The sequence below is a fragment of the Engraulis encrasicolus genome, chromosome 2 (assembly GCF_034702125.1).
Source record: "Engraulis encrasicolus isolate BLACKSEA-1 chromosome 2, IST_EnEncr_1.0, whole genome shotgun sequence".
Lineage (NCBI taxonomy): Eukaryota > Metazoa > Chordata > Actinopteri > Clupeiformes > Engraulidae > Engraulis > Engraulis encrasicolus.
This window is the reverse complement of record NC_085858.1, coordinates 56,015,279-56,032,778: the sequence shown is the minus strand read 5'-3', so window position 1 is coordinate 56,032,778 and position 17,500 is coordinate 56,015,279. Positions and strand designations below refer to the sequence as shown.

At 46.0% G+C, this 17,500-nt stretch overlaps 1 protein-coding gene across 4 annotated transcripts in view; it reads right to left on the bottom strand.

Annotated features, from left to right (window-relative positions):
- Nucleotides 1-5,251: 5,251 nt before the first annotated feature.
- Nucleotides 5,252-17,500, bottom strand: part of smarca4a (SWI/SNF related, matrix associated, actin dependent regulator of chromatin, subfamily a, member 4a) — a 33,926-nt gene continuing 21,677 nt past the window's right edge. The window contains exons 23-35 of one of the 4 annotated variants that reach the window (XM_063192470.1): nucleotides 17,299-17,345; nucleotides 16,831-16,997; nucleotides 15,992-16,155; nucleotides 15,162-15,389; nucleotides 12,985-13,020; nucleotides 12,222-12,299; nucleotides 11,790-12,008; nucleotides 10,297-10,577; nucleotides 9,638-9,743; nucleotides 8,598-8,699; nucleotides 7,905-8,037; nucleotides 7,480-7,640; nucleotides 5,252-6,318 (exon numbers count right to left, since the gene is read on the bottom strand). In XM_063192470.1, the coding sequence (XP_063048540.1) occupies nucleotides 6,283-6,318; nucleotides 7,480-7,640; nucleotides 7,905-8,037; nucleotides 8,598-8,699; nucleotides 9,638-9,743; nucleotides 10,297-10,577; nucleotides 11,790-12,008; nucleotides 12,222-12,299; nucleotides 12,985-13,020; nucleotides 15,162-15,389; nucleotides 15,992-16,155; nucleotides 16,831-16,997; nucleotides 17,299-17,345 (1,758 nt within the window). In that variant the 3' untranslated portion in view covers nucleotides 5,252-6,282. The remainder of the gene's footprint in view (nucleotides 6,319-7,479; nucleotides 7,641-7,904; nucleotides 8,038-8,597; nucleotides 8,700-9,637; nucleotides 9,744-10,296; nucleotides 10,578-11,789; nucleotides 12,009-12,221; nucleotides 12,300-12,984; nucleotides 13,021-15,161; nucleotides 15,390-15,991; nucleotides 16,156-16,830; nucleotides 16,998-17,298; nucleotides 17,346-17,500) is intronic. The other 3 variants (XM_063192474.1, XM_063192478.1, XM_063192483.1) reach the window with 3 other exon arrangements.

Sequence of the window (17,500 nt, the reverse complement as noted above, 5' to 3'; positions counted from 1 at the left end):
AGGCAAGGGAGACAGGCAGGCAAGGCAGACAGGCAGACAGGCAGACAGGCAGGCAGGCAGGCAAGGCAGACAGGCAGGCAAGGCAGACAGACAGGCAGGCAAGGCAGACAGGCAGGCAGGCAAGGCAGACAGACAGGCAGGCAGGCTGGCAGACAGGGAAGCAGGCAGGCAGACAGGCAGGCAAGGCAGACGGGCAGGCAAGGCAGACAGACAGACAGGCAGACAGACAGGCAGGCAAGGCAGACAGGCAGGCAGGCAAGGCAGACAGGCAGGCAAGGCAGACAGGCAGGCAGGCAAGGCAGACAGACAGACAGGCAAGGCAGACATGCAAACAGGCAGGCAAGGCAGACAGGCAGGCAAGGCAGACAGACAGGCAAGCAGGCAGGCAAGGCAGACAGGCAGGCAAGGCAGACAGACAGACAGGCAGGCAGGCAGGCAAGGCAGACAGGCAGGCAGACAGGCAGGCAAGGCAGACAGGCAGGGACACAGCAGACAGGCAGGCAAGGCAGGCAGGCAGGCAGACAGGCAGGCAGGCAAGGCAGACAGACAAGGCAGCGAGACAGGCAGTATACAGCACTGCTCTACAAAGGCAAAGTGCAGTATACGCCAACAATGAAACTAAGAAAATGCCTTTCAGAGCCTTGCTATTGGACATTGTACTAGTTAGTGCAAATCTGACATAGCAACATCTCTAAAACAGGACACATTTGGACCATAAGGCTTTGTCACAAGACAAAAGAAGGTCTAATGAAGACCGCTTTCAGTCTAAACTCAATTTTAACGAAATATTTAGTTGCTGCACTTTGTACGACAGAGTAGGTAAGGCAAGGCAGCACGACCTGCGGTATACAGTACGTATAGTAGTGTAGCCCATAAAACTGAGCCAGCCTGAGTCACCCTTTGTACCCTCTGCAGGGGTGGCACGGGGACAGGCAGTTTGAGGACAGCGTGTGGACACCACACCGTCGTCAGGGGAGTAGCGCCCCCGTTGACTGGCAGCGGCGATAACGAAATAAAAACATGACACATAAAAGTCTTTGCCAGCAGGACAGTCAGACCTCCCGTCCATGCTTTCTTGCTATTTCTCTCTCTCTCTCTCTCTCTCTCTCTCTCTCTCTCTCTCTCTCTCCTCTACAACTCAACACCAACAGCAGCCGCCATGTGCTCCCTCTCTCCTCACAAAGGACAAAAACATTAAGATCCACTTGTGGGAATTAACTCTTTCTTGGAAGCAGGGCAACATGCAAGGAGGAGGAGGAGGAGGAGGAGGAGGAGGATGCAGTGTACGAGGGCTCTGTAAGTGAGCTGAACGGAGGAGGTCACGCGTGTTTTTGAAAGGTAGACATGTGTGCAGGTCTCCTCCACATACATGGATTAGAGAGGGCCCTTCCAAGGCATTTGGGGGCCCAAGGTAAAAAGGCATTTTGGGTCCTCATTTCTTGTTATCTCTACAAACTATTTTGAGAGTATCATTTCACTTTAACGTCACTGAATTCAGGAACATTTTGCCTCACTCAAAAAGTACACAACCGGTCATTACCAGTGGGTGGGCTGCCTTTCAGGTGGGGGCCCTGGGCAATTGCCCTTGTTTGCCTGGTTGTGACAGGCCTGGGCTTGGGGAGAGAAGGAGAGAGGGAGTAAGAGAGGGAGGGGAGTGGAGGAGTGTTAAGGGAGGGTGAGGGTGGATGGGGGGTGGCTTCACGCTACATCAGTCATCACTGAGATTCTGCTGCTGCTGCCCACCTCCATAGGCCCCAAAACAAACATGGAGGAATCTCCTCGTCAATGCAGCGGGGGCCTTTTTCAGCTAACGATTACCATACTCTGTAGCAAGCTTCTTGATCTGCTAATACTTGGCCCCTCGTTGTAAATGTTCTGTTACCAGAACAGCAAATGAACAAGTTGTATGTATTACTATAAAGGCTCTGTGAAATATTGTTTTAGTGTCATACTACGATAGTATGAAGTCCTTTGAACAACTAGGCCTGTTGCAGCATTCCACCTGCGTGCATGAAGAGGCTACAATCCGGTCTTAAAATCAAGGGGTACTCAAGTTAACAGATTCATAAAACTCCAATGTGAAAATCATTGGTTTGAAATGGTGTAGGTGACAAGATTAGATTAGATTAGATTATACTTTATTATCATGCAAGCATGAAAATTGCCTTTGGTCTCACAGGGTAAAAAAAACAGACAGACAGACAGACAGACACAAATAGACAGAAAACACACATACAAATGCTGCATCCACCCCCCCTCCAACCACCCCTCCCAGCACACACATCATATGCAAGTCAGAGTAAGTTTTGAATAAGTTCAAAATATCTCTAGCTTTTCCATAGCTTATTGACTATGGAAATTGCATTTGGAATAAAAGAATGTTTATAAACGTTCTTCTTAGCACTGTGAAATCCACGTGGAGCGTAAGAAGGCGGAACTGGCAACTGTCTGACTGAGATGGTTGTGGAATGTAGCCCATCTACTGTAGTGTTAACCAAACCAACCTGCTGTGAGGCACCAGCCAACCACCAAACAAGCTGCTACACGCTAAACCAGTGTTTCCCAACCAGGGGAACGTGTAACACTAGGGGTACGCCAGCACACTTCAGGGGGTACGCGAAAAAATGTGATAATGACAATTGAATAGAGTATAGTCATACTGGGATAAGGGAATATATGAAGAGTTCAGATGCAAAACCCCCTAAGTGCCTTTTCAGAAAATAATCTTAATTCATTTTTATTTAATACAAATCTATCAAAATTGCATATTTTTTTTATTTTATTTATGTAATATAACTATTTATATGTATTATCAAGTACATAAATGTAAACCAAACCAACAATGGGGTTCTCTAAAAATATAGAAGTGCAGGTCTTCAAAAATGGAGTTAGGGGGTTTTGCATCTGAACTCTTCATATAGAGAGCATGAGATGGGGGTACTCAAGGTACAACAAAAACGCTTAGGGGGTACGCGAGTCAAAAAAGGTTGGGAAACACTGCGCTAAGCCATCCTGTTGTAAGTTGTAAGCAAGCAAGGCACAGCTTGGATCTGAATGATGTCTACAGCAGCTGCTTTGCTCCACCCCTACACCCTTCCCTCCACCCCCCATCCCCAATCCGTGGAGAAAGGCTGGGCAAGACCTCCCCAACAATGCCCCCCTGTATCGCCCCTATAGGGGAAGACCATATAGGGAGAAGGGGCCTCCCAGTCCACACACAGTGGACCACCTGCCAGGGTTTGTTTTGATCTGAGCGCAGCGCGCACATGGCCAGACCCCCTATCCCCGCGCTCTGAGGGCTGAGAGGGGAGGTTAGGAGAGATGTGATAGGCTGGCCATACATCCCACCCCGTAGTAGAATGAGTTCAGGAGAAGTAGGTCTGCATCACCTCTGTTTTCAAAGAAGATGCTGGGGGGAGTGTGTGTGTGTGTGTTGGTGATGGAGGTATCAGGGTTGGAGGATGACGATGTGTGTGTGTGTGAGAGAGAAGGAGGGTATCGGGGATGAGCAGGCGATATGTGTGTGTGTATATGAGTGAGGGAAGTATCGTGGATCGGAGTGACTTGTGTGTGTGTGTGTGAGGGGAGGGGGGGTTTAGGGTCAGGGCTGCTGTGTTGTGTGTTGTGTGTGTTGTGTGTGTGTGTGTGTTGTGTGTGTGTGTGTGTGTGTGTGTGTGTGTTGTGTGTTGTGTGTGTTGTGTGTGTGTGTGTGTTGTGTGTGTGTGCTGCCTTATGTAAAGCACATGTGGGCCAGAGCACAGGAAGCCTGGGTCAAGCATATTCAGTACCAGGAAGGAGCGAGGAGGAGCAAAGCATATTCAGTACCAGGAAGGAGCGAGGAGGAGCAAAGCAGTTCTTGCTCGTTTTTCGGGGAACAAGGGGGCCAAGAACCCCACTGACCGCCTCCTGGAGCTGAGGAGCTAAAGTCAGCTCGGTACCTGGACATGGTACATGGACATAAGACAGTCTATGTCCATACTGTCATATGTCCATTTATGAGTACTGTCTATGTCTATACTGTCTACGTCCTTACCTAGATTAGTCTACGTCTGCATGGGAAAGCAAGAAACGTAATTTCAAATTCTGATCAGTGCATGTAAAGAAATTGACAATAAAACCAACTTGACTTGACTTGACTACCTCCCTAATACTGTATGCTGCTTGATTTATAACCTCGCTCACCTCATGGACAGTACCTTAACACGGTGTAATAAACATGACACTCATATATAGTGTGAACATATTTCCTTAAGTATTATCAGGGGCTGCTACTAACTAAAACGTGTACTGGGTCACAAATAGGGTCAGTATACAATTTGAAGGAGGCTGTTAATAATAATAATCATAATAATAGATATACATTACTTTCAACTGTCCAAAGCACTGGCTTTCATTTCCATGTAAAAATACTTGTAGGTTTAGAGCATGATACTAAGAGACACAGGCTACTATCAGGGTCCAGGCAATACATTGAGTAAAATACGATAGGCCTAAATTTACAAATACTTGAAGGTGGATTTACGCAGGGAGCAGCAAAGATTTTCTTTCTTGGTTTGTTTACAAGGACTGGATTTAAGACTATTTCACTTTCAGGCACATTCATTCTCAAAACAGACATTTTTGGCATCTGATGAGATGTAAAGCAGCATTTCAAAGAAATACGACTGCATACTTGCCTGGAATTACTCTGGGTGATATTTCTCAATAACTTGATTGAGCAACACAGGTACTCCTAAGAAACAGCAACACAGAACTCCTGCTTTGGATATGTGAGGAGGGATAACAGACATCCTCCCTGCAGCCTCATCATCCTCATAAACAACTCAAATGCACCTCTTTAGCACCCCCTGCAGGGGAGAAGAAGGAAATCTACATGTGCATGTGAGGGTACTTCAATATTAACCATCTTTAGAAGTTGCTGCTCTCTTCCGCCCAACCATTTAAATTTCATACATGCGCTCAAAGGTGCCCTTTTTTAAAAAAAAATGTATTTTTAGGGGCTTTTATGCCTTTATTTGACAGGACAGTCGAAGATGGTGACAGGAAACGAGTGAGACAGAGAGACAGGGGAGGATCGGGAAATGACCCCGGCCGGACTCAAACCGGGGTCCCCGTGGGTGGGCATGCAAGCCCAAATGTGGGGGGCTTAGCGCGCTGCGCCACAGCGCCCCCTACCCTACACTTTTTGATGTGTGAAAAAAAAATGAAAATAGCAACAGACACAGAAAAGCAGACACACGAGGCCAGTGAGTGAGTGGATTAATGAGATGCCTTTATTGAAGATTTGAAAAGTCCAGTGACACCGACACAAGACAAGGAGTCTTCACCGTGTCTCCCTCCTCCTCCTCCTCCTCCTCTTCCTCCCAGCACAGTAGCCGAGGGCAAGAGAGCAGGACGTACCTTGATCCCGCTACCGCAATTCATTTCCTTAAATTAATCATCATCCCAGTAAAAACAAAAAAAGGAGAGGAAAGAAAAGAGAAGGTGTGATGATAGAAAAGATGAATAGGTAAGAGATACAGAGAGGAGAGGAGGATATGGGGAGGAAAAAGTATATGTCGGCGAAAACAAAAACGCCATGTCTTCCGCGTGCACTTCTACACACATTCACACTCAACAACATGCATTCTGGGTAGGGGAGAAAGGGGACTGGGAGTGACAGAAGGGGAATGGTTTGATTCTGCAGCATAAGTGACAAAAAAAGAAAGAAAAACATAATAACGAGAACGCTTCACTTTACAATGTCAAGTAAAACCTTCTGTGTGGTCCTCAGTCAGCCCTCGTCTGTTTACAAACACGCATCTAAACGGAAAGAAAATGACAAAAAAAACAACAACTCCCCTTCCATACAAAAAATAAACCAAACAAACAAAAAACAGCCAGAGACGTAAACGCTTCTACAGTTTAAATCGGGATTGCCTGCTTAAATATGAAGGTGGATTTGAACTTTCTTCCTTTTTTGTTTTAAATTTAAACGCACATTTTTAAAATTTTATTATCTGATACACATGAAATAACTAATAAAAAAGAAAGAAAATCTGATCATCTATAATCAAACTACACCCCAGTCTTCAGTATATCACCACCCACCACAAGAAACACCCAGCCACACACACGCACGCGCACGCACCCGCATACATACGTGCAACACACACACATATACACACACTGGTGTCAAGTGGCCACAGTTTTCTCTGGGTGCGAGTGTGTGTGTGCTGGTACAGGTATGTGTGTGTGGGGAGGGGGTGTGGGGATTTGGAGGGGCACTAGTCCTGATGAGGTTTAATCTTCCTCACTGCCGCTGCCTCCAGAGCGTTCCTAAATTAACAAACGACACAAACACAAAATAACCAGTCAGTAACCACATTTAGCACACCGACCTGACTCATCGACGACAAGCCCTGTGAGTCTACCTTGCACTTGGAAAAGTGTAAACAAAAATGTTAACATGGTTGTCAATGTGTACAGTACCAGACTGTTTGCCTGAAGTGGCGGTTGTTTTGGGGCGTGACCAACGCTATACACAAGTTGTTCATGTGTTTATATGAGGATGCATGAGAGTCTGTTGGTTCATATGTGTGGCAGACACTGCACTCTTTGTCCGTCTGTGTGCGAGTGTGTGTGTGTGTGTGTGTGTGTGTGTGTGTGTGTGTGTGTGTGTGTGTGTGTGTGTGTGTGTGTGTGTGTGTGTGTGTGTGTGTGTGTGTGTGTGTGTGTGTGTGTGTGTGTGTGTGTGTGTGTGTGTGTCCACAGATTTTGGCAAATTTTTCGTAGTATGCACATATAGAGATGGAGATGTTTTGTTTACCCTTAAAGGGACACTGTGAGATTTTTAGTTATTTATTTACAGAATTCATGCTGCCCATTCACTAATGTTACCTTTTTCATGAATATTTACCACCACCATCAAATTCTAAGTATTCATTATGACTGGAAAAATTGCATTTTTCATACATGAAAAGGGGGATCTTCTCCATGGTCCGCCATTTTGAATTTCCAAAAATAGCCATTGTTAGCTGCAATAATGACTCTACTTGGTCCATACTAGAAAATATTTGTTTATTAATTAGTAAACTTTCATGTAAAGATCAAATTTGGCAATAGGCAGCCCAGTTTCAATGAGCAGCATAGTTGCAGTACCTTTTTTGACCATTTCCTGCACAGTGTACCTTTAAAATGTTGAGTGCTACATTAACATGAGTACTGGTATACGTGTGTAGTCTTACAGATCTGTCATCCTATCATTGACCTCTTCCAAAACATTTGGATCTTGTGCTCCTTGTTTGTCTCTTGGATCCAAATAAAAGTAATTTTGTGTGTGTGTGTGTGTCTCACATCTTCCTGATCTATGTGTGTGTGTGTGTGTGTGTGTGTGTGTGTGTGTGTGTGTGTGTGTGTGTGTGTCTCACATCTTCCTGATCTATGTGTGCGTGCGTGCATGTGTGTGTGTGTGTGTGTGTGTGTGTGTGTGAGACTCACATCTTCCTGTTCCTCCTCACTGTCGTCGTCGCTGACTACTGGTTTAGCTCGAGAGCCTCGTCCCATACGCCGCCGTCCTCCTTTCCCCCTCTCGCGCTCCCTCTCTCCTCCCTTCTCCTTCTCCTTCCGGCTTAGCTTGATCTTCACCTTCACCGAGCGCGCTGAGGAATACAAACGGGACACACTTTACTAGGGGTGCATTTCTCAACAACATCACTGCTGAGAGGTTGCAACGTACTTGGTTGCAATGCAATTTCCCATTGGAATACTAGTAAATTGATAACTGGTTAAAAATACCCAGCACGACCCACCCAGCACGACCCATCCCAACCCCCTCTTGTAAAGCAACCTTGGGTTACATGAAAGGCACAATATGAAACAAAGTTATTATTTTTATTATATCATCATTAAGTGTGATTTCTTACATTCCGATTCGGATCCTTCGTCGGCCTCCTCCTCCTCTTCCTCACTCTCCTCTCCCTCGCTGTCCTCCTCCTTCTCAATCTTCTGCCGCACGCTGGTGAACACCGACTGGATTACGATGGAGTCCTCGAAGATCTGCAAGAGGTCATCACACACACGCATGGTCAGGGCAAGGAATGGGTCCCATTATATACGATTTAGACTGAGCTTTACTAAGGGGGCCCTTTCCTCCATGCTCTTAAACTTTGTTTGTCTAGTGTGATTGAAAGATAAATGATGGTGTGAAGAACTAAAACTTCATTCATATGAAAACGTGATCATTTGGACATCCCTTCAAATCAAATAACACAAGTATGTCTACACACTACTTACTTACAGAGCTCATACAATCAATAAAAAGCAACATTAAAACCACACAAATTCAGAAGCACTAGTTAAGCGGTGCCCACTTGTGGCGTCCTGCAGAATTACAGTCATAAATGTTAAGTCGTCTACTACATTTTCCCCTCTTGTTTAATTTGTTTAGTAAACATCCCATCACGGTCTTCCCTCCCATACCAATGCAGGCTTCCCAGCCCTCACAAAGTGACTCCTAGTCTACTCTGCAAACATCTTTGGTCTCCTTCATTTCCCCTCATGCAATATCTACTCCATCCCGACTACATCTGACTCCCACAGCGTTCCTGTTGCCTCACCAGCGAGCCCTCCAGGTTGAAGGTCTGTGCGTTGGAGCACAGCAGCATCACGTCCTTCTCCAGGTCGTTGAGGCTGCGGTACTTGTGGCTGCGGATCCTCTCCTGTGGTGAAGGCACAGCGGAGGAAGGGGTTAGGGGGTGTACACACACGTCGCTGCTAGTTACTCGCTCAGCGAATGAACTCAATAGAATGTCAATGTGTTCCAGCAAGACTAGCAGGCGAGTACTGTACAAGCGATGCGATGTGGGCGGATCCCGAGTTGAAAATATTTTATCTTCGAGCGAGGCGAGTAAGCGAGTAACCAATTGGAAGGCAGAGTTCGGTACTTCTCGCCTGTTCATTGGCAGTTAAAGCCGGTGGAACTTTCAGCGAACCTTCCATGAAAGAGAGGCGAGTAGGCGAGCAAGCAAGAAGCTAGTAAATAGCAGCAATGTGTGTGTACGGCCCTTTAGGGGGTGAGCGCTGAAGTGTGCTTCCTGTCTCAACAATAGTGTTTCTCATTAGAGAGCCCTCGGGGGGCGTTGAGAAGGATACAGCTGAGAGGGAAGGCGCTCGGTTGCAACTAAGGTGCATTAGTCTACTTTATTCCTCAGTAGGGGGGTATGGCAGGCTTATGAGGTAAGGTGGATGTTGGCAGGCTCATGATGAGGTCAAAGGGGCGATTATTCGAAAAAGGTTGAGAACCACAGGGTTAGGGGTCAGGGGTTAGAGTTGAAGTGTACTTCCTGTCTCTACAGGCTAGTGTGAGTGAACAAGCAAGCACACACAACCAACTGCAACAGAGGCTACACCTAGACACACTTTTCTGTTGAGGACATAGGGTGAGACAGTTTCTGCTTTCTTTGTGTTCATCTGTGTAGTGCATGTCCTCTTTTCACAGTCACTTTGGACTGGAGCCACATTTAGAAATTGCATTACATTAGGCTTCTTAGACACTGTTGTCCAATGTATGGTATGTACTAATACTTGAACCAACGGCGACAGAAGAGAAACCTATTTGGATTTCTGAGCAGCAGCAAGGGAGAAAGAGGCTGCTGACCTTGATTTTCCTGAAGTCCACTGGTTTGCGGATGAGCTCGTAGTACTCTGGCAGCTCCTTGCGAGAGGGCAGCTGGATGAAGACTTCACTCAGCTGCCGGCCGTTACTGCAGAGGGAAGCAGGACAGAAAGGCAACATTACGCTCATGAAAGAAAATCAGAAAGGTCCTTTTTATGCTCCCAAACAAAGCTTGCACTGTGATGATGGACTGAGCGTCCGAAACAACGTGCCATTACACTTTTTAAAAAACATTGATCATGCACACAGCTGACAACGTACAATTTGATTTAACACAAAAAAACAATACAAAGAGTTGGATGATTAAACTGAAGTAACAGAAAAACTCTTGTCAAAATACTGCCCTAAAAAGAACAACTGCAGTAACTACATAAACGTCAAGTGAGAAAATGTATTGACCCAGTCAGCAAGTCTGGGCCCGCCTATGAAATGGCTTGTTTTCCCCCACGCTTGCTAATTAATATGCTTAATGACGGGCTGCGATTGGCACAGTACGACCACGTGTGGAGCATTCGTAGGGGAAAACAATGCAGTTTTAGTGGCGGGCCAGAGGAGCCGACTGGGTCAATAGGGTTCAACATACATATGTAACACAAATAATACATTGGAATGGTCAGCCAATTGGCAAGATGGGTTCTTGCCTTCCTGACCTGTCCTTGTACTTGATGACAGCATCCACCACTTTCTTCATCTTCTTGGTGAGGGAGGGGGGGTTGGGGGAGAGCTTCTCGGCCGGCGGGCGGCCCCTCTTCTTCTGCTTCTTGCCGCTGCCGCCGTCCTCGTCCTTGTCGCGGCCGCGTCCGCTGCTGGAGCCCGGCGTGGCGGGCCCCGGGTCAATGTCGCGGTCACGCTTGCGCTTGCGGGTGGTCTTCTTATGCCGCACCTCCTCCTCCATCTCCTCCAAGGTGCCCTCCTCGATGGCCTACAAAGCAGACGACAAAGTCAATTGGTATAAGTCCCTCCAGCTGGCGACCAGTGGCGACGCCTCGGGGTAGCCATTTCAGGCAGCTAGCTTTCTACATTTCTCAACTGCGCATGAGCAGCATTTCCTTGCGAGATGATTGGATCAATGACAGATAATATAGTAACTCTACTCTACTCTACTCTACAGCGCAGCTCAGAAGGCAATTGGCTCTTTTTCCCCCCGAAAGGTGGGAGACGTGCAAGAGCACACCATGATGGCGTTAAGAAAGTGGGCATAGAAATGGACAGGGGCGATTCATAAGTGTTTCATCTCATGTAGAGCGTCTCTGCCAGATGAGGAATGCTCACGTCACACACTATAGCTAGAACAAGATATTACCTTGTCAAAGCATGGCTGCCGTGAGATTGCAGCTGAGAACCTTGCGGCCAATGGATTCCGGAAGAAACTCCTCATGAGCCGTATCTACCTTATCTATATTCTCCGGCTATACTACACTTAACAGTTTTCTGAGGAAGATGAATGTTCCTGGTGTTTATCTCGTTTATGATGTCCAAGACCGCAATGTAGGTCAGACAGGGGAAAATAGTGGCTGTCGGACAAGAACCACGGAACTAACATCACCAAAACAAAAAAGTTCTAATCTGAAGCATCCGGTACTGAATCTGCTATCCATCCATGACCCAAACAAACAGGAGATACCTCCATGAATTATAACTGTACCATTTTACTGGTTAAAACATCCACTAAGTGACATATCTAGTGAGGGATTATGTGCAAAGTTCTGGAGCGGTGCGGTAGATTTGACACAAGCCGCTTCTTTCCAGGTCGGAAAAACTAAATCGCATCACGCCACTTCTGCTATTCATCTCATCGATGACCTCTGCCCTCAATGAGATGATCCTACCAGAGAATCGGAAACCAGCAAGAAGGATCAGTGCCAGTGATCACTTGCCCGCGCGGTTGCCATCTAGATGGAAGTGCCCATTTTTGAGTTAACAGTAGAAACCAACGGGGTTTCAACTTAATTTAGACAGGACAATGAAGAGTGGGACAGGAAATGAGTGGGAGAGAGAGATGGGGGAGGATCAGGAAATGACCTCGGTCGGGAATCGAACCCAGGTACCCCCGCATTATAGCAGTCCAGTGTCCAGCTGACAAAGCCACGGCTGGGCCTACTCTCCTCATGAATTCCACCGTCTCTGAGCCTACCTTGAGCCACTGCTTCTCGGTGAGTGAGTCGCTGTAGTCGACCTCCTTGCGCTGGCGTGAGCCGCGACCGAACATCTTCTCCTCCTCCTCCTCGCAGGTGAGGCGCTCCACTTCCGCGTCGTCCTTGATGATCCAAGATGGCAGCTCGTCCTCCTCCATCAGCCGAGGCCGACGCTTGGGGTTACGCGCGTCCTCACGACGACGGTCCAGGTCCATACGCTTAGGAACGACAGATGGAGAAAAGGAGAGAGAGAGCGAGAGCGAGAGAGAGAGAGAGAGAGAGAGAGAGAGAGAGAGAGAGAGAGAGAGAGAGAGAGAGAGAGAGAAAATTGTAACATCATTTAGAAACACACTGTTGGCTGCTATTTGATGTCATCTAAAAACACTCATACAATATACATTTGAAGAATCATTGTTCACAACTGGACCTACCATGAATTGGTCAAACTCATCCTCGCTTCTAGCAATCATCTGGTTGACTGTCTCATCGTCTGGCACTTCATCCTCTTCCTGTGAATGGGAAATTGAAAAGATGCATTCAGATTTAGATACATTCACCAGGGACATATCCTACACACTACCACTTATACACAATTTTTGAATTGCATTTGGAGGGCATTTTTTTTTGTAAAAGAGCTGAAATGATTTCCAACACGTGTGTGCAATTTTTGAGTCCTGTTCTAGATGTTTAAAACCTTTATGATAAAAAGGGTTTTAAGCTAGTTTCAGTGTTTGTGTTATTAAAATTCTTTGCCTCTGTCAAGCTGTACAATTTAGCTGCGTTGCTTTCACAAGTTCCTTCTTTCTATTCATCACTAGCGAAATCACTAGCGAAATCTCAACCCCACTGACTGACTTCAGATCAGTTTGAGGGTGCAACGGGAGTCTCTCCACTGTGCCTCTGTATATTGTATACACAGAGGAATGTCATTGCTTTTAGAGTTACTCCACAGAGGAATGTCAGTGCTTTTAGAGTTACTCCACAAAACTTAAAAGCTGCCACTGCATTTTATGCAAGTTCATTTTTCTAATTATGTGTTTATGCGTTTTCTTGGCTGCCATTTTGACCAGGACTCCCTGGCAGAAGAGACACTCTGTCTCAATAGCCCCTTTTTCCACTGACCCTACCCGTGCTGTACCAGGGCTTTGCTGGGCTGGTGGCCCAGGCCCACAGACCCCACGGTTGTTTTCTCACCATGGTTGGGGTGCCAGCCTCGTTAGGCAGACAATTCTGTAGGCATGGATCAAAGGGGAAAGAATATTTCTGGTTTACAATCAGGTAGCGTAATGAATAGCACACTAGTCATGTCCTAACTCTGTTGACATTTGTAAAGTTTTACTAAAACATCTATTTTAATATTTAACACAACTCTTAAGCTTTCCACCATTAATCCAGTTGTTTGCATGAAATTTGTGTGTCAAATAATGACAAATGTATTGTTTTGATATTCCTTAATAGTTTGCCAGGGCCACCAGTCCCCAATAGCCGGGGTTACACTGGGCATATCAGAGCCGCGCTTACGGCCCAGATGGCTTAAAAGGGAGCCACAAGCCTAGAGCTACAAGCCTAGAGCCACAAGCCCTACGCCATTTTTCCTGAACGGTTTCATAGTCGACCCTCTGGCACCTCCAGGGTTACGCCTCATTTGCAAAACGTCTGAAACGTCACTCTGACAAACGACTTTCAACACGCTAAAATAGAGGAAATAGACCTACAATTTGGGTGCTAAAATGGACACAATGTGGGTTTTTTAACGAGACAACGAATAGGCTAATTAAACTACTAAGTCACGAAACAAAAGTTGATGTTTTAACGCCGTAACTTTGTTCATTTTATCAGCAAGATCTTTCTTCTTAATAGGCTATGCCGGTTTTCTCATTACTCTACGCCCGGTCTCTACTTCCAGAATAATAATAATAGCTGCTGATAAAAGGAAACCATAGAGACCCTTTACCTCGCATGTAGCCCACTCATGATCCGCAATGGACAAACATTATTAAAGGGACACTGTGCTGGAAATGGTCAAAAAAGGTACTGCAACTATGCTGCTCATTGAAACTGGGCTGCCTATTGCCAAATTTGATCTTTACATTAAAGTTTACTAAGTAATAAATTCCTATTTTCTAGTATGGCCCAATTACAGTCATTTTTGCAGCTAAAAATGTCTATTTCTTGACATTCAAAATGGCGGACCATGGAGGAGATCCCCCTTTTCATTTATGAAAAGTACAATTTTTCAAAAATAATTTGATGGTTGTGGTAAGTATCCATGTAAAAAGTAGCAATAGTGAATGGGTAGCATGAATTCTGGAAATAAACAACTAAAAATCATACACAGTGTACCTTTAACATGGCGCACGAGTTCTCTGTCTACATGCACGTATAGCCCACTACAAGTAGAAGCTGATGGTGTTACGGTGGACAAAGACAAAAAAGACGTATTCTCTGTGTTTTTATATTCTCTGAGAGAACCCTTTCTTTGTTGACTGTAAAAACTATAAGCACGTAGGATATGCTTTAGTAGGCTCTGTTGAGGAAGCAAGCACATTTTTGGAGGAGTAACGCAGACATCCCAAGGTGTAACCAGGGCTAATAGCCCCAATCTCGCTGCTGGTCTGCTAACTCCCGTGGTGCTAACTTTTTTCTCACCTACAGAGGCTAGGTGCAAAAGGGGGCTGGCGGCCCAGGTTCTGGGGCTAAGGGCCAGGATTCCTGGCCCAAGCAAATCGATGGGCCAGGTAGGGTGAGAGAACAACTCGTGTGTTTAACTCATATCGGCAGCTATTATTATTATGACAGTACTAGAGACCGGGCATAGGCTAATGAGAAAACAGGTATAAGCAAGAACCAAGATCTTGCTGATAGGTAAAATGACCATAGCCTGCTAAACCCTCAACTTTTGTTTTGCGATTTAGTGGTTTAAATTCCTAGTTGTCTCATTAAAAAGTGCATGTCCGTTTCAGCTACAGAATTGTATTCTCTCCATTTTACCGTATAGCACTGAAAGTCGCTTGGGTAGAAATGACATTTCGCAAACGGAGCTTAACCATCGAGGAAGGGCAGGTCGGCAGTGAACACAAATCAGGACTTATGGCACAGAGCTGTGGGTCGGGGCTGCCGACCCAACTAAGCGTTTGCACAGCGCGGCTCTGGATATGACGGTGAGAAATTTGCTATTAGCACCTGGCCCCTGGATGTGAGAAAGCCGTTAGCACCTTTTTGGTCCAGCACAGCGAAAGCGTTGTTGCTAACCAGCAAGCAACTTAGTACGTTGCCAGTGGGAAATTGCAATCGCACTTTCGAGAAACGCACGCCTGGCTAAGTAAAGCATAAACGAAATAGAAAAAGCAACTAAACAAACAAACACACACCTCGTCCTGCTCCTCATGCTCCAGGATGGCCTGCAGGAAGGCTCTCCTCTCGTGGCTGGAGGACTTCTGGTCGAACATGCCGGCCTGGATGACCTTCTGGTCCACGTTCAGCTTGTACTTGGCGGCGGCCAGGATCTTCTCCTCCACGCTGTTGACCGTGCACAGCCGCAGCACGCGCACCTCGTTCTGCTGCCCGATACGGTGGGCACGATCCTGGGCCTGCAGATCCTGAGGAGAGGGAAGAGAAGGGGGATAAGCAGGACTCCAACAAGAGAGAAATAAGAAGAATAAAGTGTCCCAGTGTGTTAAAAGATGTGGCATCTTTATTTTCACCCAGAATTGCATTAAAAGAATACATCATGGAACTGAAAATCGAAAAATGTGCCTGTGAGTTTTCTCTGCAAGAAAAACAACAAAGCAAGTTGTTTAGTCATTTAATTTTGTCAAAAAGTCTGTCTGTTCACATTGACAGCTAATAGTTTCAAATAGTTTCGTCATGGATGTAGTAGTGTCCTCTTACTAAAATGCCAACTGTGAGCCACCTCCAGTTGCAACCCATTTAATGTGTAATAAAAGGTTTATTAGAACGAGTAGAAGTCCACACACTGCAGCTCTGATTTGCAGGTTTATTCAAGACAAACAACATTTCAACCCAGCAGGGTCTTCATGTCTGACCTGCAGTGTGCAGACTTCTACTCTTCCTATAGTTAGATACGCCTTTGTCCTGGACCTGGCCTCAGAGAGGTGGGATGTGCATTCTTTAACTCATCTGAAGAATTAATAAAGGTTTATTAACATTATTATCCTCATCATCATCCTCCACTCCTTACCTGGTGAGGGTTCCAGTCGCTGTCAAAGATGATGACAGTGTCAGCGGACTGCAGGTTGAGACCCAGGCCTCCAGCCCTGGTACTCAGCAGGAACACAAAGTACTGCGACTCGGGGTCGTTGAAGCTCTTCAGCAGCATGCCACGGTCCTCAGCCTTCGTGGTTCCTGTGGTGTGACGAAAACCAGAGACCAGCGGTTAAACGCTAAAGGTTATGACATCGAGATAAAACAGACTAGACCAGAGCTGAGGAGATTCAAGAGGGGTCTCAAGTCGTCAGCGATGTAGGAAATGGAAATAACTCAAAAATGAAGGAGAGGATTAGAGGAAGTAAAAGAGAGAGAGCGACAGAGAGAGAGAGAGAGAGAGAGAGAGAGAGAGAGAGCGAGAGAGAGAGAGAGAGAGAGCGAGAGAGAGAGAGCGAGAGAGAGCGAGAGAGAGCGAGAGAGAGCGAGAGAGAGAGAGAGAGAGAGAGAGAAACATGGACAGTGTTTTGATGTTACCAGGGCAAAACCGGTCCTCGTTTGTAAACATGTACATTTACGTATAGAAGGAACATCTTCAGCATGTTACACGCAACTACTTACCTAATACAGTAATACACATTACAATAACAGTGAAAACCACAAACCATAATGAAATGGTCCACACACTGGGCATGAGCTCCAAAAATATAAACTTTATTTCATTTTACAAGTTCCCACTGATGGATCGAAACTTTGCCGTTTTTTCGTAAAATGAAATTAAGTTTCCTTTTTGTGGAGCTCACGCCCAGTGAACGGACCATTTCATCACACTTTCACTTGACTAATACAAGATACGGTGTATGTATGTGAACTGACCATCCAGACGCATGTACTTGAAGTTGCGGTATGAAAAGTAGTCCTCCATGATGGTCATGAGCGAGGTCATCTGACAGAAGAGCAGCACCTTGTGGTTGGTGGCCCGCAGCTTGGGCAGGATGCGGTCCAGCAGCTCGAACTTGCCAGAGGCACGGTACAGGTCAGGCCTGAACAGGACAGGACACAACAAGGGGGCAGGGGGCAATGAGAGGCCAGGCTGCAGTTGGGTACATTGATGTTTGTTAACTGAGCAGATTGAAGATTTATTTTAGCCATACAACGCTTCAACCCATCAGGATCTTAGTCACAAGGCAGATAAAATGTTTTGATTACAATCGGCTGCAATCTATTATATTGGGTAATAATATAACATTTTAGGGAGTGATCTCCTCAACTCCAAGGCAGAAATACTGTCAGTATTGCAAAGTCACATCACTCGCTTGAGGAGGAGTCAGCATGGCCACTTACCCTGAGACAATACCTCCAGTGAAGCCCAGGTGCTCGGAGAAGGATTCCTACAACACCACCACAAGGCAGCAGTTAGCCACAGAGAGAAAAACAGTAATTCAAATGAGCTATTCACATTAGTGCCCATGGGTGGAAAAAGCTGAGTCAGCTCTTGAACAACTTTTGAGTGTAATGTGCATAGTGCCCAGCAGACACAGATCTA